The sequence below is a fragment of the Balaenoptera acutorostrata genome, chromosome 12 (genome assembly GCF_949987535.1).
Source record: "Balaenoptera acutorostrata chromosome 12, mBalAcu1.1, whole genome shotgun sequence".
Lineage (NCBI taxonomy): Eukaryota > Metazoa > Chordata > Mammalia > Artiodactyla > Balaenopteridae > Balaenoptera > Balaenoptera acutorostrata.
In genome coordinates this window covers 88,269,704-88,295,622 of record NC_080075.1, presented here as the reverse complement: position 1 = coordinate 88,295,622, position 25,919 = coordinate 88,269,704, and the positions used below count along the sequence as shown (strand labels likewise).

General features: G+C 43.0%; 1 protein-coding gene across 4 annotated transcripts in view; it reads right to left on the bottom strand.

Moving 5' to 3' along the window:
- Nucleotides 1-25,919, bottom strand: part of MBOAT2 (membrane bound O-acyltransferase domain containing 2) — a 123,487-nt gene that overhangs the window by 18,165 nt on the left and 79,403 nt on the right. For all 4 annotated transcript variants that reach the window (XM_057558284.1, XM_057558285.1, XM_007195665.3 and 1 more), the window contains 4 exons: nt 24,682-24,777; nt 8,594-8,649; nt 7,302-7,356; nt 1,751-1,934 (listed from right to left, as the gene is read on the bottom strand). In XM_057558284.1, coding sequence (XP_057414267.1) covers nt 1,751-1,934; nt 7,302-7,356; nt 8,594-8,649; nt 24,682-24,777 — 391 coding nt within the window. The remainder of the gene's footprint in view (nt 1-1,750; nt 1,935-7,301; nt 7,357-8,593; nt 8,650-24,681; nt 24,778-25,919) is intronic.

Below are 25,919 nucleotides of genomic sequence, written 5' to 3'. Positions count from 1 at the left end.
AAACTTCCACCTTGTTTAACCTCCTGTTATTCTGGTCCTTGGTTCAGCAGCCAAACCTGTATCTTAACTAACGCAGATAAAGACAGTTGGGAGGCCCCCAACAAATGGGCCGCTGGGTACCTGACTGACCCACTTTGGATTCAAAGAGTCTACACACCCCACTCATAACACAAAGAGCTTCTAAGTGCCTCTGAGTGATCTGTAAATAACTACCACTATTTGACTGTGTGAACTATGTACATATGGAATTTAAATTTAAAATATATTAAAACAGTGAGATAATATATTAAGAGTATTTGCTATTGTCAACAATCTCTTATTTATGATGTCCATCACTTGAAGGAGGAAAGTGACGTTTTCTAAGAGCAAATCCCATAAAAATTCAGAGTGAGGCGACAGAAGTAATACATAAATTTGCACTGTTTTTTGTTGAGTTTGACTTACCACTACTTATATGTTTGCTGCACTTGATATTTTTCCAGCATTTTACAAAATTAAGTCTAGCATCTTAATTCCTAATTTCCTAGTTAGGAATTTCTAAATTCCTAAATTCCTTACTAGGAGTTTCCTAAATTCCTAATTTCATTCTCTTCCCAGTATTCTAGAATAAACCTCTGGGATATCGAAGCTGTCTATAACTACCTTGAGTTCCTCCCACGGCAGTGAGGCCTCTGAAGGGTTAAGTGGTCAGCCTGACACAAAACAGTCAGCGAAGAGATCTGAATATACCCAGTTTCCCGTCCCAGTTTGAGCTGGCATTTATCAGTTAACACTTGGCCAGTTAACGGAAACTGTGAAGACAAGAGCATCTTTCTGGTGTAAAACACAATGAGTTGCACGGCACGAAAGAGAAAATACGAGAGATTTTGCAGATGAGTGCACGTCTTCATTCACACTTCGTTTCATAATAACTTAGAAAGGAGCTGGTCCTCTGTTCCAAACCCCACATTCAGAGAAAGCATACTAGCCCCACCTTTTTGTCTCACAGACTTGTTGACTGGCCTATTTCTCATGGACCTTTAGATTCTACTGGATCAAATCCAGCAGAATGTGGCCTGCACAGAGCTGCACAGGTTCCCTGAACAAGGAGCAGCAGCTTTTCCAAGGAATAAAGATTACATTCGGGTGTGAGGCTCAGACAGCCTGGGCTTGAATTCCGGTTCTCCCATGGCCACCCTGGGAAACCCTGGTCAAATTACTTAGCCTCTGAGTCTCAGCCTCCTCATCTGTGAAGTCGTGAGAATAAAGCACCTGCCTCGCAAGACTGTCCTAAGGGCTGAAAGTGCTGTGAAAGTGTTCACTATTATTATCTTTTTTATTGTGAACACTGGACAAGGTTTTATGGAAGAGGTGAAATCTGAAGTAGGCCTTTAAAGAGGCGTGAGATTTCAACTGGCAATGGTCGGCATTAGGAGAGATGTAAGGTACAGCTAAGGAAAAAGCCTGGAAAATGAGGCTCGGTCAGATCCACGAGATGGGCTTTTCTGCAAAATACTCCATGACTACAAAGCATTATCCTCACTAAGGAACGCAGCACGGCTTTTAAAGTAACGTTACTTTTGTCCTTCAATCACGACTGTACTTCTACGAGGCATCACCACTGGGTACTGTGTGAAGGGTCATTTACCTCCAAAAATGTTTTTAAAGAAAAAGATGGGTAAACTCAAAACTTGAAAACATTAGTATCTTGAAATAAACAAGGCTAATCAATACATGTTAGAGAGGCTGCAGATGAATCTCATGATCTTACATTTGGAGATGGCTCTGTCTTTTCATACTGTATCTCTTCTTTTCCATGTTCGCCTGATTGTGTCATATGGTACGATCTGCCTTCGATGAAAGTGATGTAGTCTTTGTAAGAGCAGAGTGGGCCTGCCAGGATACCCATGAAGTTGCAGTTGTAACTTAAATACTCCAGAAGGCTCGGCATGCGTCTGCAACGAAAAGACACGCAACGTGTGAGATGGAACGTTTGCTTCCAGAAAATGTGACAGGAATGATCTTCTCCAACCTCACTTCTCTTATCGTTTCCAAAATAAAACAAGCTTTGATTTTCATTTGCATCCAAACAATAAGAATTTAAAGGTTCAGGATGAAGGAATGCGCAACAGTATTTCTGGATAAAAGAGTTTCCATACAGGTCTTTGTGAGCAACTACGAAGGGTTTCTACCTAACTCCTCATGATGAAACAAACCCGAGGAGGACAAGATATGGCAGCAAGAATCATCTCTTACTAGTCAATCATTTGCTCATTTAACAAATCTACGTGTGCACCGACTACTACACACACGCTCCAGGGTCTAGAGATACTGCAGTAAATAAAACAGAGGAATTCTGCATTCATAGAGCTTACAGAACAGCTGCAGAAAATAAACAATAAAAAAAATACATCAAGTAACTTCAGAGATGCTAAATGCAAGGAGAAGGGGGCATTTTGGTGTATTAATAAGTCAGAGAACGCCTCTCTGATCAGGAGACGTGTGAGTCGTGTGAGTGTCCCGGACAAGGGCTCCAGGCAGAGGGAACGATGAGGGCCAAAGCCCTGAGCCGGGGGCAGGCCCAGCAGCAGGCAGCCCGGTGTGGCTGGACGGGCTGAGCCAGGCAGAGAGCCAGGAGGGGAGTCAGCGAGCCGAGGTGAGGTAACACAGGGCCTGCCTTGCAAGGCGCGGCGGGAACCTTGGATTTTATTCTGAACGTGCTGAAAAACTACGGTCGGCTTTTAAAATACCTATGGTTTGAAAGAATCCCTCTAGCCCCTGGGTGTGGACAGAGAAGGGTGGATGGGGGAAGACCAGTCAGGAGTCCGCTGACCTCCAGGGGGAGGTGACTGGGCTGGGGCCTCGGAGCAGCAGCGTCTGCCTGCATTCTGGCAGGACAGCCGTGGGGTCGGCTGACGGACCGGATGTGCGGCCTAAGGGAGAAAGGAATCAAGGATGTCGTGCAACGTTTTTTTTAAAATTAATTTATTTATTTTTGGCTGCTTTGGGTCTTCGTTGCTGCGCGCGGGCTTTCTCTAGTTGCGGCGAGGGGGGGCTACTCTTCGTTGCGGTGCGCGGTCTTCTCATTGCGGTGGCTTCTCTTGTTGGCAGAGCACGGGCTCTAGGCGCGTCAGCTTCAGTAGTCGTGGCTCGCAGGCTTCAGTAGTTGCGGCGCACGGGCTCAGTAGTTGTAGCTCACAGGCTCTAGAGCTCAGGCTCAGTAGTTGCGGTGCACGGGCTTAGTTGCTCCACAGCACATGGGATCTTCCCGGACCAGGGCTCGAACCCACGTCCCCTGCATTGGCAGGCGGACTCCCAACCACTGCGCCACCAGGGAAGCCCTACTGCAACATTTTTAATTCAGCTGCTCTCAGGTCAGTCCAAGTGGCACACAGTATCTAAAGTGTACCAAGCCTTCCAGTTCTCAATGCAGGTAACCGGGAGAAAAACAGTTAATAACGCAGGAGATAATGCAGACCATGTATATCATCATGTAAATGCATCAGAAGTGTATTTTTTTTATTTTTTAAAACCAGCTCCATCTGTGAAGTCTGCCATCCACTGACAGCTATAAACTACCACAAATAAAAGAACAACTACACCTGGGGAGAGTAAGTAGGCTCTTGAACGTGTTACAGCCCTGTCTTCCTCTCTAATATGACAGGCGATCTGCTAAAAAAGCACAGTCTCTATGGCCAAGAGGAGTCGACAGAACCCCCTCACGTATATTTTTATTAAAAAAAACAAAGAGAAAACAGTGCTTCTGGCCCAACTGACACTCAGCTAGGTCACCCCTTAGCCACAACTCCTTAAAATTTTTTTCCTGAATTACTTTTCTACATTTAAAAGTTTCTGGAACATTAAGTAATTTTTCTTGAGGGCTCACAAGTGATTGGGAGCAAAATGTTTCTGGCAGATTTTCTCTTGTAGTTCTTTCCATGTAACACCGAAACAGAGGGCCTTCTCACCACCTCGCACACCTGGACAAGTGCCCCGTCGTCACAAAGCTGCCAAAGAGCCCCTTGTGCTCAGGCAACAGAGCCCCATTTTCAACACCACTTATTTCAAGACCAAAACAATGCCACGTTGTCAAGGCGCATCTGAATCTTACCACGTCCAAATATGTATCATAATTTGCAAGGGCAGATGATTCTGAACCATGAAACTTGCTGACATACAAATGACAAGTCACGTTAGGAAAGAGGCAGATAACTATAATACGTGCTATGAAATGAGAACTAAGTATAACCGTAATACTCTATTTATGACATCAAGTGGAAGATTCGTTCTTCATTCCATAAATACTTATTTGATATCAACTGTGCGTCATCCCAGCTTAGGGCTTCTCAGTCTCAGCGTTACTGACATTTGGGGACAGTATTTCTCTGTTGAAGGGGACCGTCCTGTGCACTGTAGGACGTTAGCAACACCCCTGGCCTTGACCCGGCAGAAGTCAGGAGCACCACCCCTCTCCTTCAGTGACAACCAAAAATGTCCCTGGCATTGGCAAATGTCTCCTGGGGGCCACAAGCAACCCCAGGGCGAACTGCTGTTGAGGAGATGGGAATGTAATGATAAGGAAGACGAAGGTCTGTCCTCCTGGAGCTGACAAGTGGGGGACAGGGAGAGGGACAATCCCAATAAATATATTAGAAAACATCAGACAGTGATACATATGATGAAGGAAAGTAAAGCAGGGCCAAGGGCTGCAGGGTGCTGGAGGGGAGGGCTGTGCGGTGACAGGTGGGCTGAGTAGGGAGGAAAGGAGGCGACGGCTCCTGTGGGACCTGCCACGCGGCCGTCAGACCTTTGTTAGTTTATTCTCGATGGCACGAGGGGCCACGGGAGGGTTTTCATCAGGAGGGGGTGATAATATAATCCAATACGTAGTAAAAGAATCTCTGGCTGCCGGATGGGCAGGAGAGAAAATGGAGACCAGCCAGGAAAGCTCTGACAGTGGACCAGGTAGAGAGCGAGGTTAGGCTGGGGTGATGTCAGCGGGAACGGTGGTGACAGGCCAGCCAGATTAGAGACGGCCAGATGCCATGGTCAGGTGGGAGACAGGTTTCAGAGGAAGAGTTCACTTGACTTGAGGGTGAGGTGGATTTGCAGTAAGAGAAAGGAAGTTTGCCTAAGTTTTTGCAACTGGGAGGGAAGTAACGGTGGAAGAAGAGATGGGGATGAGGAGCGGGAGAAGGGACACAGAAATCAGAAGTTCTATTTCAAACAGGTTCCATTTGAGACACTGTTTACCCTCCACGCCTGGACGCTGCAATGGCAGGTGGACATACGAGGCCGGGGCCCAGGACAGAGGCTGGATGGGGATATAAACGTAGGAGACTTCAAATGTGTGGACGGTATTAAAGCCAATGGAAGGCCAGCGATCGTCCGGAGAAGATGGAAAAGTCCAAGGATGTGTCCTGCAGCACAGGAACACTTTGCAGTGAGGCAGAGGAGGAGGACTCAGCAGAGACCAAGAGAAGCAGCCGGTGAGGCAGGACAGAGAGAAGCACGTGGTGGCCCGGACGGTAAGCGGCGAAGGTGATCCACGGACTGAGCGAGCCAACGGGTCGCGTGGTGCTGAGAGGCTGGGCGGCCTGCAGACCGAGGCGGACCATTAAATCTGCCAAGGTGAAGAGCAACCTTGAAAGAATGGTGGCAGACAAGCATCGAGGACAGAAACCTGACTGCAGTGGGTTGGGGAGAGAAAAGGAGATGAGGAAGTAAGAATAGAGAAATCCTTCAAGGAGTCTTGCTCTAAAGGAGTGGAGAGTCATGGGCTGGAAGCCGGAAGGGGCTGTGAGGTCAAGAAGGAGCTTTTTCCCTTTAAGTTGGTGGGCATGAGCCCACAGAGAGGGAAAAATTGATGAGTGATGATGCACAAGATGGGATAACTGAAGAAGCAAAATCCTTGAGTTCTGTACTCAAGAAGCAACTGGACTCAGCGCTGACGTGAAAAGTTGGCCTTGGGCTGGACTGCGGACGGTGTGTACGTGGCACTGGGAAGGAAAGGAGAGTATTCTGTTACAGACACAGGCAGGCTGGTAGGTTTGGCGGTTGCAGAATCAAGTAGAGTTGCCTTATTTTCTCCAAAAAGCAAACACCATCCCACATGCGCGTCGGGGACGGGGTGCTGGGAGTCGGGGAGAAAGGAGGACGCCGTTCCCAATCCTGCAGCAGGTGGAAAGTGAGTGGACGGCGGGGAGGAGGCAGGGGAACTGTGGTTAATACTGAGCTCCGTCGTGTTAAATCTGGGGTAGCAAATCCGAAACACTCCAATCGGCAAGACAACGTTTTTCCACGCCGCCTTCTTCCGCTGTTCGGGCGGGCGGAGAGTTGAATGTAACCGGGTTTGGGGTCTTGCCAGGTGGCCGTGTGGGAGGGAAAGGAGGGACCAGGGCTGAGTGGCTCCTGACGAGCGGTTCCTGGGATGGACCGAGGACTCATACAGATCACAGAGCCCAGGTCAAACTAACCTCTCAGCAACTAAATAAATTTAAGTGCACATTTGCTGATATATAAAGACTGGCTATAGTGAATATCAAAATAGAATAATTTTAAAGATGGGGAAAATATAAGAAGATCCTCAAGACATACCACCTGGGATCAAAGATGAGCACTTAGGGTAGGGCCTTCCTACTACACAAACAATTTCATTCTTCTGACAGCCAAGAATATATTATTAGTTCCAGATTTACAGGAATCAAGGTGCTTGTGGGAAGTTTTTCTTTAGGTAGATTGAGTGTCTGACCTCTAATTATATTAGATTAAGATCGGCCCTGCCAAGAAATTAAGCTATTCCCCAGATGAGTCCACAGAGGACGCACAATAAACAAAGTAGCAGCCTATCCCCAAATGAATTCCTCAAGTACCAATGAGAATATCTTGCTGGTTCTTCATTATTTCAAGACATGGCATCTCTGTGCTATATTAACACATCTAAGGACAGCACCTGCCATCAGGTCATTGGTCTATAAATGGCAGCTGTGATTATGACTCATAATTACTACGTGAAGACCAAACAATCTTCCTGTCTTCAGGGAACTCAGAGCCTCGCAGGAGAGACAGATGATTTCGTAGATGCCTTGTGGCCTTACAGGAGGTGCATGCTGTACGATGAAATACTCAAGGTGCTATGGGAGTCTTAGAAGGCAGGCCCAGCCCAGCCAGATTTCGTGGCGGGAGGTGTGCAGACGGAGGAACGTTTGGTTTTCATGAACTAAGAGCTTCTAGGAGGACAAGTTAGCCTTGGCCATGAGTAAGTGTGTGTCCCCAGCAGGGACAGCGTGAGCCTCGGCAGGAGACGATTTAAAGGCACATACCTTACCGCTAAGCCTCTCTGTGACGGAGTCAGTTCTTCATCCTTTCGAAACATCCCTGAGAAATAAAAATAGGCAATTTATCAATTATCATTTCTCCCAATAAAAGAATGGTATTTCTTCCCATTCACACTTGCATTACTTTCCTCACTCGAAATTCATGTTATAATCCCAATTTTGGTCTAACTATTTGGTATAACTAGTCCCTTTCTTTCTCATTACAACACAGGCTCAATCATGTGAAAGGACAATCATGTAACCAAACGCATCTGGCTCTGGGCAAGATAAATAACACATGTCAGGGAACTAATTTGACTCTTTTCTGAAGGAAAGTATTATTACATTTAAAAATTCCCCAATGCTAGCATATTTAATAGTAAATGCAATGACTTTCCAAAGGGAGGCATGAAAATGTTTCTGTTATTGGACGATTCCAATGACTAATCTCAATGGTACGGACAGTATAAAGCAAGGAAGGATTTCCTCACTCCTACGTGACTCTAGTGAATGAAACTGAACTCAGTATACCATCTTCATCCACTTCTTTACCTGTCCTCCAAACAGGAGAACCTTACCTATGATTACACATCAACTTACTAAATCTTAAACCCAATTTAAAGGCCAGAGGAGGTCTAAGAAGCAACAACACACTTCGAAAATTCTTGTGGGTCTTCCCAAGCAGGTGGCACAGGATGGGTGACGGGTACCATGAGGCTGCAAATCCATCCAGGCTACACATAAATGATTGTCCTACAGAGACTCCTCCTTCAGTCTCTGAAGAAACCAGAGTCTAACTCTTAGGACTCAGAGTCCTGACTGCCAGCATTTGCCATGGCAAGGTGTCCATTCACTGAGGATACAGAATATGAATATGTAAGTATCTGTACTAAAAGGATACATAAATGTGTGTGTGTTTATGTGTATAAGGGAGAGGGGCAGGGGGAAAACATGCAAATTTTAATAAAAATGTAACACAGAGATGAAGCAGGGATTAATAAAACTTGATTTAGACCAAATGTCTACTTCCTTCATATTTTAAATTGCCACTGATGTGGGTCACGTGCCTGACTCACATTATTTTACTTTGTTTTTGTCACTGAACTGAATGCAAAATTCAGAATAAACAGTGAAAGAAAACAAGCACACTTTAGTAACCTTAAGCAGAGTTCAATATTTTCCCTATCTTACCGCCAGCCCTTTCTTTCCTCTAATAGAAAGTTACCATAATCTCTCAAACAAATGATGGTTGGAATATAACCTTTTCAGCGATGAAAAATTAATTTCCAAATTCTTACCATCATGAATTTCATAAGCCAAACTAGTGATCTTCTGGGTAATTATCATCATTGGGCTATGACAAAACAGAAAATAAATATTTTAAAAGAAGAAATTTAAAATAATACTTATGATATATGAAAGAGTTTTTATTCTGCTTATGACTACGAAATGCTGAAATTTTTTAGTAAAAACAAGACCCCAAGGAATTTCAAAGAGAGAACTCCAGGGTTGCTATGTTTGGGGAAGCGCTAGAAGACAGGGGACCTGGGCTTTCTCCCATGCTTTAAGAAAAGGCTCATCCTCTAAAGGAAACCCGTGTGAGCAGAGCTGCAGCCCCACCTCCTCACTTCCTGCCTGTAACCTGAGGCCAGAGCTGAGGACCACACGGCCGCCAGATGGGACCCCATCACCCCATTCTCGCTCAGTACTTTTCAATACTCTGGGCTGCCTTTTGCCTCAGGGCTGAATTTAAAGATGGAAAGTAAGTCGCCTGGGAAAAGGGGAATAGGTAGAAAATTAAAGGAGTTTGGGTGCGAAATGTGGAGCAAAACAGAAAGATGGAAATGGGCAAAAAGAGAAAGGACGACATCTATGTCCCTATTCCAGGAACCAGGCGAGGCGGGGGAGCAGCTGTTAAAACGCCCTGGAGCTGCACAAACCAGGTTACGCGCCACAGAAAGAGGACTTTCAATGTGTGTCACAAGTGAGAAAATGGCAACCGTTTTCCCATATTTCATCATCTCTAATTGAATGGATACCTTGCGAAGAAAAAAAAAATCCACATAAGAAAACCCACCAGGCTAGATTTTTATCCTTTACGTTAGTTTACAGACATTGGTATTAAAGAACAATTAACCCTAAGTTACTTGTTTATATTTTTGGAATCTCAATAAAACCAGGAGGAAATCATGGAAGGCCCATCGCAGCCGGGGAGCGGCAGAGGGGCTCAGACCCACCATGAAGACCCTGAGCTTCTCCCCTACCCTCCCCCCACCCCCACCCCCGCCCCTCCCCGTGCCCACTGTTCAGAGCACAGGCTGCCACCTTCACCAAAACAACCAGCATCTTTAAACATGTAAAGAAAGGGGGTGATTTCTCACCGTGTCAGCAACGCCAGCAAGGGTTTGTTTTAAATGGTCCAACCACTGGCATGAGATGCACAGACCTGGGCCCCCCGAGAACTTACAGCTCACTGGCCTCACCTAACAGGCAAGATCTCATAAAAAACCTGTCAGATGACGATTGCTCTTAAACTCAAAGTACTAATGGAGAGGATTCCTCTTGAGTTCCCTTAAAGGTCAGTTCCTACATATACATCACTCACTCTCAGGAAATTATTCCTCGGCTAACCTATCCTCCCAGGCTGCTTTCAACACCCAGTTGCCATTTTTTTTAACTTTGCAAGATATTTTACATGCCTTTGAGGATTATAAAAATACCTTGTGGAGTGTTGCCCTCGCAGGCCGGTCTGGCTGCGCAGGTTCTGTGGTTTTGTTTCTGTGGCGTCTGCCTTAGTTTCTGTTAAGCCAGCATGCTGTGGGCATGGACTAACGATTGTGGTGCGGAAAAACGAAAGAAACACTATCTCTGGCCTGCCGGGTTTTAATGCCACAACTAACCGCGTCTTCTGAGTGCGTATCCCTAAAGTGCCCTCCAAGGAAGGAGCCCCAGGAAGTCAGTCCCTGGGACTGTCTTGAGAACAGACTGGAAACAACCGTCCAGCCTCTCCCGTCTCCATTCTCCTTGTGCTCAGCTTTAATTAGAAGCGTCGGTACCATCCCCCCAGTTTCAGATGCTGTTCGCCAATTGGTCGGCCACGTGATCCGCCGTGTGGACGAAAGGCTCTTGGTGCTCCAGCCAGGCATCAGGGCCGTGCCTCTGAGGTGGGAGAGCCAACTTCAGAACACTGGTCCACAAGAGACCTCCCAGCTCCACGTAATACCAAACGGCAAAAATCTCCCAGAGATCTCCATCTCAACATCAAGACCCAGCTTCACTCAACGACCAGCAAGCTACAGTGCTGGACATCCTATGCCAAACAACTAGCTAGACAGGAACACAACCCCATCCATTGGCAGAGAGGCTGCCTAAAATAATAAGGCCACAGACACCACAAAATACACCACCAGACGTGGACGTGCCCACCAGAAAGACAAGATCTAGCCTCATCCACCAGAACTCAGGCACTAGTTCCCTCCACCAGGAAGCCTACACAACCCACTGAACCAACCTTAGCCGCTGGGGACAGATACCAAAAACAACGGGAACTACGAACCTGCAGCCTGTGAAAAGGAGACCCCAAACACAGTAAGATAGGCAAAATGAGACGACAGAAAAACACACAGCAGATGAAGGAGCAGGCTCAAAACACACTGGACTTAACAAATGAAGAGGAAATAGGTAGTCTACCTGAAAAAGAATTCAGAATAATGATAGTAAGGATGATCCAAAATCTTGGAAATAGAATAGACAAAATGCAAGAAACATTTAACAAGGATGTAGAAGAACTAAAGAGGAACCAAGCAATGATGAAAAACACAATAAATGAAATTAAAAATACTCTAGATGGGATCAATAGTAGAATAACTGAGGCAGAAGAAAGGATAAGTGACCTGGAAGATAAAATGGTGGAAATAACTACTACAGAGCAGGATAAAGAAAAAAGAATGAAAAGAACTGAGGACAGTCTCAGGGACCTCTGGGACAACATTAAACGTGCCAACATTCGAATTATAGGGGTACCAGAAGAAGAAGAGAAAAAGAAAGGGACTGAGAAAATTTTTGAAGAGATTATAGTGGAAAACTTCCCTAATATGGGAAAGGAAATAGTTAATCAAGTCCTGGAAGCACAGAGAGTCCCATACAGGATAAACCCAAGGAGGAACACGCCAAGACACATATTAATCAAACTGTCAAAAATTAAATATAAGGAAAACATATTAAAGGCAGCAAGGGAAAAAAAACAAATAACACACAAGGGAATCCCCATAAGGTTAACATCTGATCTCTCAGCAGAAACTCTGCAAGCCAGAAGGGAGTGGCAGGATATACTTAAAGTCATGAAGGAGAAAAACCTACAACCAAGATTACTCTACCCAGCAAGGATCTCATTCAGATTCGATGGAGAAATTAAAACCTTTACAGACAAGCAAAAGCTGAGAGAGTTCAGCACCACCAAACCAGCTTTACAACAAATGCTAAAGGAAATTCTCTAGGCAAGAAACACAAGAGAAGGAAAACACCTACAATAACAAACCCAATACATTTAAGAAAATGGGAATAGGAACATACATATCGATAATTACCTTGAATGTAAATGGATTAAATGCTCCCACCAAAAGACACAGGCTGGCTGAATGGATACAAAAACAAGACCCATACATATGCTGTCTACAAGAGACCCACTTCAGACCTAGGGACACATACAGACTGAAAGTGAGGGGATGGAAAAAGATATTCCATGCAAATGGAAATCAAAAGAAAGCTGGAGTAGCAATTCTCATATCAGACAAAATAGACTTTAAAATAAAGACTATTACAAGAGACAAAGAAGGACACTATATAATGATCAAGGGATCGATCCAAGAGGAAGGTATAACAATTGTAAATATTTATGCACCCAACATAGGAGCACCTCAATACATAAGGCAAATACTAACAGCCATGAAAGGGGAAATTGACAGCAACACAATCATAGTAGGGGACTTTAACACCCCACTTTCACCAATGGACAGATCATCCAAAATGAAAATAAATAAGGAAACACAAGCTTTAAATGATACATTAAACAATATGGACTTAATTGATATTTATAGGACATTCCAACCAAAAACAACAGAATACACATTTTTCTCAAGTGCTCATGGAACATTCTCCAGGATAGATCATATCTTGGGTCACAAATCAAGCCTTGGTAAATTTAAGAAAATTGAAATCGTATCAAGTATCTTTTCCGACCACAACGCTATGAGACTAGATATCAATTACAGGAAAAGATATGTAAAAAATACAAACACATGGAGGCTACACAATACATTACTTAATAACGAAGTGATTACTGAAGAAATCAAAGGGGAAATCAAAAAATACCTAGAAACAAATGACAATGGAGACACGACGACCCAAAACCTATGGGACACAGCAAAAGCAGTGCTAAGAGGGAAGTTTATAGCAATACAAGCCTACCTCAAGAAACAGGAAACATCTCGAATAAACAACCTAACCTTGCACCTAAAGCAATTAGAGAAAGAAGAACAAAAAAACCCCAAAGCCAGCAGAAGGAAAGAAATTATAAAGATCAGGTCAGAAATAAATGAAAAAGAAATGAAGGAAACAATAGCAAAAATCAATGAAACTAAAAGCTGGTTCTTTGAGAAGATAAACAAAATTGATAAACCATTAGCCAGACTCATCAAGAGAAAAAGGGAGAAGACTCAGATCAATAGAATTAGAAATGAAAAAGGAGAAGTAACCACTGACACTGCAGAAATACAAAAGATCATGAGAGATTACTACAAGCAACTATATGCCAATAAAATGGACAACCTGGAAGAAATGGACAGATTCTTAGAAATGCACAAACTGCCGAGACTGAACCAGGAAGAAATAGAAAATATGAACAGACCAATCACAAGCACTGAAATTGAAACTGTGATTAAAAACCTTCCAACAAACAAAAGCCCAGGACCAGATGGCTTCACAGGCGAATTCTATCAAACATTTAGAGAAGAGCTAACACCTATCCTTCTCAAACTCTTCCAAAATATTGCAGAGGGAGGAACACTCCCAAACTCATTCTACGAGGCCACCATCACCCTGATACCAAAACCAGACAAAGATGTCACAAAGAAAGAAAACTACAGGCCAATATCACTGATGAACATAGATGCAAAAATCCTCAACAAAATACTAGCAAACAGAATCCAACAGCACATTAAAAGGATCATACACCATGATCAAGTGGGGTTTATCCCAGGAATGCAAGGATTCTTCAATATACGCAAATCAATCAATGTGATACACCATATTAACAAATTGAAGGAGAAAAACCATATGATCATCTCAATAGATGCAGAGAAAGCTTTTGACAAAATTCAACACCCATTTATGATAAAAGCCCTGCAGAAAGTAGGCATAGAGGGAACTTTCCTCAACATAATAAAGGCCATATATGACAAACCCACAGCCAACATTGTCCTCAATGGTGAAAAACTGAAACCATTTCCACTAAGATCAGGAACAAGACAGGGTTGCCCACTCTCACCACTATTATTCAACATAGTTCTGGAAGTCCTAGCCACAGCAATCAGAGAAGACAAAGAAATAAAAGGAATCCAAATCGGAAAAGAAGAAGTAAAGCTGTCACTATTTGCAGATGACATGATACTATACATAGAGAATCCTAAAGATGCTACCAGAAAACTCCTAGAGCTAATCAATGAATTTGGTAAAGTAGCAGGATACAAAATTAATGCACAGAAATCTCTTGCATTTGTATACACTAATGACGAAAAATCTGAAAGTGAAATTAAGAAAACACTCCCATTTACCATTGCAACAAAAAGAATAAAATATCTAGGAATAAACCTACCTAAGGAGACAAAAGACCTGTATGCAGAAAATTATAAGACACTGATGAAAGAAATTAAAGATGATACAAATAGATGGAGAGATATACCATGTTCCTGGATTGGAAGAATCAACATTGTGAAAATGTCTCTACTACCCAAAGCAATCTACAGATTCAATGCAATCCCTATCAAACTACCACTGGCATTTTTCACAGAACTAGAACAAAACATTTCACAATTTGTATGGAAACACAAAAGACCCCGAATAGCCAAAGCAATCTTGAGAACGAAAAATGGAGCTGGGGGAATCAGGCTCCCTGACTTCAGACTATATTACAAAGCTTCAGTAATCAAGACAGTTTGGTATTGGCACAAAAACAGAAATATAGATCAATGGAACAGGATAGAAAGCCCAGAGATAAACCCACACACATATGGTCAACTTATCTTTGATAAAGGAGGCAAGCATATACAGTGGAGAAAAGACAGCCTCTTCAATAAGTGGTGCTGGGAAAATTGGACAGGAACATGTAAAAGTATGAAATTAGAACACTCCCTGACACCATGCACAAAAATAAACTCAAAATGGATTAAAGACCTAAGTGTAAGGGCAGACACTATCAAACTCTTAGAGGAAAACATAGGCAGAACACTCTATGACATACATCACAGCAAGATTCTTTCTGACCCAGCTCCCAGAGAAATGGAAATAAGAACACAAATAAACAAATGGGACCTAATGAAACTGAAAAGCTTTTGCACAGCAAAGGAAACCATAAACAAGACCAAAAGACAACCCTCAGAATGGGAGAAAATATTTGCAAATGAAGCAACTGACAAAGGATTAATCTCCAAGATTTACAAGCAGCTCATGCAGCTCAATAACAAAAAAACAAACAACCCAATCCAAAAATGGGCAGAAGATCTAAATAGACATTTCTCCAAAGAAGATATACAGATGGCCTACAGACACATGAAAGAATGCTCAACATCATTAATCATTAGAGAAATGCAAATCAAAACTACAATGAGATATCATCTCACACCGGTCAGAATGGCCATCATCAAAAAATCTAGAAACAATAAATGCTGGAGAGGGTGTGGAGGAAAGGGAACACTCTTGCACTGTTGGTGGGAATGTAAATTGATACAGCCACTATGGAGAACAGTATGGAGGTTCCTTAAAAAACTACAAATAGAACTACCATACGACCCAGCAATCCCACTACTGGGCATATACCCTGAGAAAACCATAGGTCAAAAAGAGTCATGTACCAAAATGTTCATTGCAGCTCTATTTACAATAGCCAGGACATGGAAGCAACCTAAATGTCCATCGACAGATGAATGGATAAAGAAGATGTGGCACATATATACAATGGAATATTACTCAGCCATCAAAAGAAATGAAATGGAGGTATTTGTAATGAGGTGGATGGAGTTAGAGTCTGTCATACAGAGTGAAGTAAGTCAGAAAGAGAAAAACAAATACAGTATGCTAACACATATATATGGAATCTAAGGGAAAAAAAAAAAAAAGGCCATGAAGAACCTAGTGGCAAGACGGGAATAAAGACACAGACCTACTAGAGAATGGACTTGAGGATATGGGGAGGGGGTGGGGTGAGATGTGACAGGGTAAGAGAGTGTCATGGACATATATACACTACCAAATGTAAAATAGATAACTAGTGGGAAGCAGCCGCATAGCACAGGGAGATCAGCTCGGTGCTTTGTGACCACCTAGAGGGGTGGGATGGGGAGGGTGGGAGGGAGGGAGATGCAAGAGGGAAGAGAAATGGGAACATATTGTATATGTATAACAGATTCACTTTGTTATAAAGCAGATGCTAACACACTATTGTAAGGCAATTATACTTCAATAAAGATGTTTGGAAAAAAAAAAAAAAAAAAAAAAAAATACCTTGTAACTCCCATTTCCCTGGGGGAAAAGAATCATTTTTTCTCACCTGCCTAATTCTCTTCATAGCTCAGTTAAAAAATGAATGAGAAAATACTCTTCGGTTCTAAATTTTAATTCTCACATCACCTTAAAACATCATAAAAACACCTGATAAAATAATTATTAAATTTATGCTATCAACTCAGTGACGTACTAAATTGTTAGGTCCATATACATCAGATGTTCCCCAAAGGCAAGTATGTGCTTCTTGAGTGCATACCCTTACTGTGCCTACTGGTTACCTGGCAGCCCCGTGCAACTTCTACTCTATCAGGTGTGTAGGGCGCAGGCTCTCATGGAAGTGAGCTGGGCTGGGGAACGGAGGGTTCCCAGGAGCATGCTCTCTAACAGAGGTGGAAAGAAGGCGGGGAGCAGACCCACATGCTCCAGACTCTTCCCCAAACGTTGCTTCCTCCTGGAGCTGCTTTGCAAGGAGATCCCCGTCCCCTGCTTCAGGCCTCAGCTTAACAGTCACTCCGTACAAGAGGCCCGTGGGCAGCTCTACCCGAGGAGCCACCTGGGCCCAAATGCGACACACGCCCTTCACTTCATCTCAGCGTCTTGTTTATTTCCTTCAAAGAATTTTTCACATTCATGGGTGTTTCATTTATCCAGTGACGGCTGTGTTTTAAAATCTGTCTTCCCTCTTTAGAAGGTCGCTGCTGTAAGGAGCTGACAGTCTTTTTCACCACGGACCCTCCAGGGCCGAGCACAGTGCCTGGAACAGGATGTGTGCTGAATAAATATTTCTAAGATACCACATAAGCTGAATCTTCTGAGTGTCAAGATCCATCACTCCTTCCGTAGGTTGATTATGTGCCCTCCCTCCTGTCTGCTCTCCTCTGTGCTTGAAAACAGGTACCAGACTGCTCTGTAATTACTGGTTGATTTTCCTGTTACCACAAAACCCACGGACCACTTAACAGGGGGAACACTGCCCTGTTCACCTCTGCACCCTCGGTACCTGCTATAAACTCGGGCTCAAAGTCCTGACTGGCTTGTAAAAACGTCTCACATGACTTTTCTGTTTCCTTAACTGATGACCATTATCCCTGAACATTTCCTTTGGTTTTAAAGAGGTGGCCATTCCACAGCCTCTGGTCCAACCTGTCACAGGCTGGGGGTCAGGGAGTGGCTAACGTGACAGTAAAAGGACAGAAGACAAAATCATTACAGAGTGGCTATGAAGGGGCCCTTTATGAATGAAAGCAAAAAAGTACTAGGGGGAAGCTCAGCACGGGAGGAACAGACTAACGAGGGCTCAGAAGAGTAAACCAGAGGGAAAGGCAGACCGACGGGTCCCACGCAGGCACGAGCCTGGCCGGGAGACAGAGCAGAGAGACGGAGGTAGGGCTGGCGCGTGCGGCGGCCGCCCCGAGCACACAGAACCCAGCGGGCAGAGGGGACGCTTCTGAGTGGAAACACTCCCAGGGTTGACAAAGAGGTGAAGTGCAGTGGTTTTCCTAACAGTGCCCTTTGTTCACAAATACCTGAATGGCGACAGTTAGAGTGACTCATGCAATTTTCACTTACACCTTTATTGACATTTTCACTACCTGTTTGCATGCAATATCTAATCGCTTCCCAGGTCCTAGGAAGTCTGAGATAACGGGACGTGAATCACAGTCTCCCGCTTCCCCGGGGTGGAGGCTGCGGGGTGCAGTGGGGAAGGGCAAGCAGTCGGCTTCCGGGTCTCCATGGAGCGAGGCCCGGGCCTGGATAGAACCACCTGCACGAACCTGTACCATGACGTCGCTAGATTTAGGTGGGACTACGCGTACTTCTCCCCCGGCACTCTGCCAGGAACGTGGAAAAATGTGCTCTCTAGCTCTTCAAAATAAATACCTCAACCGATGAAAGAGCTTCAGGTAATATAAAATAAGATGTAAAGAACTAAAAAACTCCACAGACGTCTTATAATTTTTTTAAAAGGGTACAAATTAACTTTGCTTTTTAACTAAAACATTTACATGCATTTTTTTTTTCCTCTACAAAGAAGGAGAATAATGGGATTTACTTCTATCACACAGTGAAACTCAAACTGTAGTTAAACATTATCAGAGAATGAATACTAAAAAAGAACAATCACTTTCTGGATTGTTCCATTATTTCAAGGAGACTGCTAAACTCTAACAATGCTGCTACAAAGCAACTACGAGCACCTACTAGGTAAAAGGTCAGTTTGTCACCAGGGTACAAGTGACCTAACAACAGAACCAAACTTACTTCTCCACTCTCAGGCATGTCTAACACACAGGTGTTCTCTCCTCCAAAACAGCAAAACCCGCTGAAACCAACAAACCCCACGGACCTAACACCAAAGGAATGTGCAGTGAGAGAGGATGGAAAAGGCTTCTGAGCCATCCATCCGTCCGCTTTACTCCCTCATTCGGAAAACAAGTATCTAATGAGCACCTGCAAGGCACCAGGTGCTGGGGACACAGCCGTGAACGAGACAGGGTTCTCGTTCTTGTACTGGGGAGGGATGGATAACAGATCAACCTACAGGTAACTATATCGTATGCCAGCTGTTGCTCTCCTGCTCAGCAGGGTTGGGGAGAGGGAGTGCCAGGACGCAGGTGAGGACTGGCCTCACCTGGGGGTGACGTTTCACAAAGAACTTGAGTCAGGGAGCAAGCCCTGGTGAGGCAAGTTCACCAGCCCCCAGGTGGGTGTGACTGGCCTGCTGGAAGGCTGGTAAGGACGCCGATGTGACTGAAGCAGGCGAGTAGGGACAGGAACAGACGGTGAAGACAGACGGGGGGCAGGGGTCAGATCTAGGAGGCTTCTGCAGGGCGCCGTGAGGACACAGGCTGTGACCCGAGACACACCGGGAACTGTGGAGGGTGACGGGAGAGAAGTAACTTGGTTCTAAATGGGTATATTCCAGCTCTGGGTGGAAAGGACTTTGGGGTGCTGGGATGGGGCTAAGAGACAGGCGAGAATGGCAGCCCAGACCAGGGTGACAGCACAGGCCTTGTGAAATGGATTCCAGCCACCTTCTGATGGTAAAGACAGTGAGATTTGATGAAGATTTGACGATGGATCAGATACAGGGTTTGAGACCTGAAGCCACCAAGGTTTTTGACCACAGCAAGAAACAGAAGGATGGGGCCGGCTGAGAAGCAGTGCAGGAGGAACAGGGAAGGGAAATTGGGAATTCTGTGTTAGGCAAGTTCAGTGTGAGATGCTGACCGGACAACCGGGCGGAGACGTGGGGAACAGACAGGTGGACCCGCGAGTCAGAAAGCAGCTCACGTCCCGACTCCAGTACTTACCAATTGTGGAGACGGAGTAGCTATTTAACTGCCCCCCCCCCAAAAATTATTATCTATAAAATGGGGATAATAAAGCCACCGTGTGGATTAAATAAAACAGCAATAGGACAAATACCATGAACAGTATCTGAGGCACAGCAGATGTTTGATAAAACCTTCGTTCAGTAAATATTGGAACTGCTGCTCAACAGAAGGCATTGGAGGGCTGCAATAATTAACTGTAAAGTGCTGTCTCTGAAGGAGTTTTCTCACTAAATTAGGAGCTAAACCGGTACACGAAGAGCTGCATAAAAAAATTTTAAGTGCAGGGACTTCCCTGGTGGTGCAGTGGTTAAGAATCCGCCTGCCAATGCAGGGGACATGGGTTCGAGCCCTAGTCCGGGAAGACCCCACATGCCACGGAGCAACTAAGCCTGTGCACCACAACTACTGAGCCTGTGCTCTAAAGTCTGCGAGCCACAACTACGGAGCCCGTGTACCACAACTACTGAAGCCCGCGCACCTAGAGCTCATGCTCCACAACAAGAGAAGCCACCGCAATGAGAAGCCTGCACACCACAACGAAAGAGTAGCCCCCGCGTGACGCAACTAGAGAAAGTCCGTGTGCAGGAACGAAGACCCAATGCAACCAAAAATAAATAAAATTAAATAAAATTAAAAATTAAAAAAAAAAGTGTTAAGTGCTAAATGAGATATTTGAAGAAATGTGTAGAGAAATGAGAGATAACTTCAAACTAAGCAAACCGAGGGGGAAACACCTCAAACAGGAGTCACTTCATCTGGGCCTTTAAGAGCAGGGAGGTCTGGATATGCAGGTAGGGTTGGGAAGGGTGTTCCCGGCAGAAAGAATCTGATGGGCAGAAGTGTGAGAACAGGGCTTCTCTGGTGGCGCAGTGGTTGAGAATCTGCCTGCCAATGCAGGGGACACGGGTTCGAGCCCTGGTCTGGGAAGATCCCACATGCCGCGGAGCAACTGGGCCCGTGAGCCACAACTACTGAGCCTGCGCGTCTGGAGCCTGTGCTCCACAACAAGAGACGCCGCGATAGTGAGAGGCCCGCGCACCGCGATGAAGAGTGGACCCCGCTTGCCACAACTAGAGAAAGCCCTCGCACAGAAATGAAGACCCAACACAGCCATAAATAAAAAAAAAAAATTTTTTTTTTCAATTAAAAAAAAAAAAAGTACATCAAAACTCTAAAAAAAAAAAAAAAAGAAGTGTGAGGACATGAAAGTAGCCGCAGCATCAGACGAGACAGGCTGCGAGGCGAGGCCGGGCACGCACATGGGGGCTTTGAGGGCCAGTGATCAACTTTTTAGGGTCTTAAGAGAACACTGCAGATTCCTGATAAATACCGTTATACTACACTGTTTTGTGAACAAACATAAAATCGGGGAAAAGGCTCAGGTAGGGCGGGGAACAGACATACCAAACCATATACCAGACCCGAGCCTGTTGACTCCTGGTAACTTGAACTACCTCAGTGGCAGCTGGGCGGAACGCTTCCCCTAACCATATGTAGGTCGAGGAGTCGGGAGACGCTCCCACAGGAGGAAACAGGATAAATGGAACACAGCGGTTTACGGGCTGAATAATTTACATCAGACCTATTTACAGCACAGGCACTGGGCACAGCAGAGCGGAGGACGGTGCGGAGCGGCAGGAACCTTCCAGGACTCAGCCCAGTGAGCACAGAGAGACGGAATGAAGCTTTTAGACCAAAGGGTCTCTCTCTTCTTCTGCTTGACAGCACTGTCTCCTGCAAAAGTACTTAGCACCCAGTGAAACGTACAGCGCATGCTCAATACATCTTAGCTGAATGAACACACGGGGGCAGCTGGTAATAAGATACTTACTGAGCATCTGATACTATCTGGTTAGCTCTAAAATATATTCTTGATTTCAATGGAAAATACGCCACGTGTATCTTTTTTTAGGTAGATGCTTAACCAACCCTTCAGCTCCACAAAAATCGACATACTCCAATCAGAACTCATCATCTTCCTGCCCCCAAAATATCTTTTTCTGCTTCCATCTACAAGGGTGCAAGTATTTACGTTTCTTTTTCTGTCTCAATACCATTTACTGAATATCGAGAGGGGCTTTCCTCATGGACCTATACTCCCAGCATTTTCATTCTGTAAATTTATTTCCCAGATCCACGGGTCTGTTTCTCTATGCTGGCTTCTTGGATTTGGCTATTCCTATGTCAGTCCTACAGTATTTAAATGAGAGCTGCTTTACAAGCAGTGTATGTTTTTATATTGAATTTGCTACTCTCAAACACTTCTAGAGAAACTTTTCAATGTGTCTAATTTCCCTCAAAACCTCAACTTAAATGGCATAACATTTACAGATTAACTAGAGAAAAAGGACCATCTTTACAATACTGACTGTTACTCTCTGAATAAACAAGATGTTTCTCCCGTCAGTCTTCTTTTATATCCTATAGTAAAGTTTCACAGTTTTCCATACAGAGGTCCCTGCATTTCTTTTTACATGTATTCTTAAATATTTCATAGTTTTTACTGTTTTTGAAACTAGGATCCTTTTTCCATTATATTTTCTAACCGGTTATTGCTGATATAAAGGAAAGCTATTTCATTGTTTTATATTTCTCTTGTATCTATTTTCTGAGGCCAACGTGAAAGCTAACAACCTAGCTTTTCAACCTTTCTGCAAAAAGAAGCTTCTATTAAGAGGTGAGTCCCTTTTCTCTAATCAACATTTTAAATGTATATTGAACCTATTTCTCTCTCTCACTTTGCACACACATACACACATGCGCACACACACACAAAATCAGTGTTCCACACCTCTGCAAGTAACACTGCCCTGTACAAAACAGTTCCCATGCTATTCCTCAGCAAGAGCTTGGCTTCCCTTTTCTAACTTCAGGGCAACAGGACAGCTTAGCACAAAGAATGGTTCCCTTTATTCAGTTCTACCTTCTTCAGACAGCCAACATTTTGGATGGCTACCATATCTATTCTAATTAGGAACAAGTCAGGATCTTTTCTGCTCATGTGTTGTAACACACTCAAGGCTTCTAAATGCTTCTTTTCTCTTCTGTGCCCATTAAAAAAAAGAGAGAGTCCTTTAACTTAGTTCAGCCTCGATGGTCTCCTTGAGCTGATGTGTCTCTGTCTAATCTTTATCAGTTCACTGATAATGGTCAGATGTTTTCTCCTAATGGATAAAAATTACACATTAAACTGGGAGTTTTATATCAGGTTGTCCACCTTTAAAATGCTATGTTATTTCTCTTTGACATACTTCAATATTTTAAATTATACTTAAACATTTAAATGAAAATTTTAATTTCATTTAAATACTTAAAGCCATGTCACATGCATTTTGTTCTTAATGTAAACTATCCTCTAAATTGTGGGGTCATGGAACTAGCCTTTTCCAACAGAATGGGAGAAAGCATGGCATGTTCTCTCTTTGCTCAACTCACTACTGGACACGCCCCCTCATCTACTTAATCAAGAGGATTCCAGAGACCCTGAAGGAGGTAGGGCCACAAGAAAGAAGGAGCCTGGTTCCCTGAACCAGGAGCAGAGGCCCCCTCCTCACTGGACTGTACTGTGAGTGGGAAATAAACCTTCATTATGTAAAGCCACCGAAATGATGTCGTTGTTTTGACAGTGCTAGCCTACCCCTAGCTAGAGAGTGACATGAGTTTAGAACAGCAGATAAAGGAAATAAAAAATGACCAAGATTAAAACGAAGGAGGGGTTACATGGATCCAGCAAATACTGGGTCTCACAAATTTGTACTTGTACCAATCCATACTAATAGACTCAATTCAGCTACGTTAAATTACTTATTAAGTCTGGCAGTTTAAAAATATAAGCAGCTAGTTCCTACTTTCGTTATACTAGGATGACAACACGTGACCTGGGTTACCTCTTCAGGTTCACCAAGATTTTCATAGTGGCCCAATACATTTATTGATTCTGCTCAATAGCTCTTTTCTTCAAGAATTCCTATTATTTATAAGCTAGATCGCCAGCATCTATTCACTTCTTCTGAATGCCAGGTGTATTTCTCAATTCTATTCAATATATTGCTAATTTGACTAACTAGTGTTTTAGTGTATTTAATCAATTTTGTTTTGTCTTGGTTTTGTTTGTTCTTTTGGATGCAGTCTCCTTTCATCTAAGCCTATTTTAAAAATCTGTTTAATAAAAGTAAAATCCACTTTGATCTCATTAAGGAGAAAAAGATATTTCATCTTCTGAAATTCTCTTGTTTTATAACAGTGATTTTTCTCTAAGCTCATACAACTTTGGGCCTTTTCTACAGTTGAACAATTTTTTTCATAGATGTCATGATTTGTTTTATTTTTTCCACTTACTTATCCTTAAGTTGGATTTACTGGTCATTTTTTATCCTGCCCAGATGACTCAAGACTGACTTAAAAGCAGGTCTTCTGTATCTTGTTCAACAGAGAAAGCTCTCAGGCTTGACATAAAGACTATAGAGTTTTACCTTCAGCTTCCCCACCTGGTACCTAGGTGTTAGCAAGTGTCCCTTTATAAAGACGGTGAGTTCATTCGTAAGGACTTGGACTGCATTTATCTCATAATAGACATTCCATCAGTTTTGTTACAGGGAAAAGACCTCTCCAGTACCAAGGAGGTGCTCAATCTCCTTTGAAGGAATAAAAGCCAGAAGTTATTTCTACCACTCAGTAGAATACTGAATATAAGAATGTAAAACATTCCATAGAAGTGAAATGCATAGAAGTAAAATACATGCTCAAGTGCCCTCTCTTGGAAATTCAGAATGACAAAGCTAGTCCGAGGACCTCTGGTCCAAAGAAAGTCCCACAGTGTGCTAAGAAGCAAGAACAAGCAATCAGATGTTACACAGAAGCTGGTGAAACGATTGTATAAAAGGGACTCCAGAGAAAGGAAGAAGGAAGGAAAGGAGGGAGGGAAGGGTGGGGGGAAGGAGCGAAGGTAGCAAGGATGCAGGCTCAAAGGGGCTGATTTTCATTAGTTATAAGTGATTGCAGAAATTTCTAACAGAATTAGAAAATGTTTTCAATATCAGAATGCTGTACAACAAATTTAATTGCCATATATTTAGAAATTTTGTATAAGTCAATTTTAAAAACCAGGTTATTTTTGTGACTTATGTAGCACTATAAAAGACCACTTTACAAGAAGAAAAATGCTAAATTCATAAAAGAATTTTCAACTAACAGAGCTTTTTATTTGAACCACTAAATGCAACTATATTTTGTCCTTTAACCAACATGTTAGAATAGATAAACAGGCTTACCCTGAAAAATCCGCGGAATATTGTCCATAATCAAAGATATAGACTCTAGTAATTTGGCATACTGTGAGGTAACCCAAAGCAAACACAAAACAATATCTGGAAAACAAAAACAAGCTAGATTAGTGAAATTAAAAGATTCATTTTGTTAAAGAATACATTTTAAACTAATTTATTAACTATATGATACAGTTCAAAAAATTAAACATTACTAGATCTACTCCACAAATAGCTTTCTTCAATAAGTTTAAAAAATCTTTACTAGTGTCTGCTTCAGTTTACTTGAACTTTGTACCATCTTCAATGGTAAGTGCATTTAGTTCCTACCTTTATTCATTTTTTCCTTCTGAAAAAACTCCATACACCAAATTATGTATCTGAAAGTCATGCTCACAGCATGAAACTGAATACGCTGAGTATTGATATCTGTTCTATTTATTCCTCCTTCTTTCTAGAAAACAAAATCTAGTATGAAAATATTTGGCTGAAATATACATTAAACAAGTTCTTAATAGGATTTTTAAAACTTGTCCTCAATTGTCTAAAATCATAAACACTTAGTGTGGGTCAGGTGGTATTTACTCACATTTTAAAACATGAACGTTTAGTAATTTTCAGTCTTAAGATGTATGGGAGAGAGTTACAATAATTAAAAACACAGTATGGGAAAAAGAATTTACATATCAATAGAACAGAAATCCACAGACTCCAGAATACATAACATTGCATAAAATGAAGGCTGCAATGCAAATTAGCAGGAATGGATTGATTATCACCTAATTAGTTAACGATCTGGCTGGGGGAAGGGAGTTGTATCTTCATCTAAACAATTCTAGATGGATTAAAGAATTATGAATACGACATAAAACCAAAACACATAGGGGCTGTGGATAAATATTCAAACGTTCTCAAATTGGCGAAGGACTTTCTCAACATATATAATGAAGAAATCAATGGAAAAAGACCAATGTATCTGGCTAAGTTAAAACCTTAAACTTCTCAGGTAGGCAATTCAGGAGGTTTTATGAAAAGGTCCTTTCAAACTTTATAGCAGTAGGTAATTCCGATCTACTTGGATTATTCCTGAGCAAAGAAAAAGGGAGGAAAGCTTCCTAATTCAAATGATTTACAGAGTTAATATATGCCTGATAGCTATATCTGATAAAATGGCACATGTGCATACTCATACACAAAACGCTGAGAAATCAAACCTAACATAACTTCTAAATATCACGTGGCAG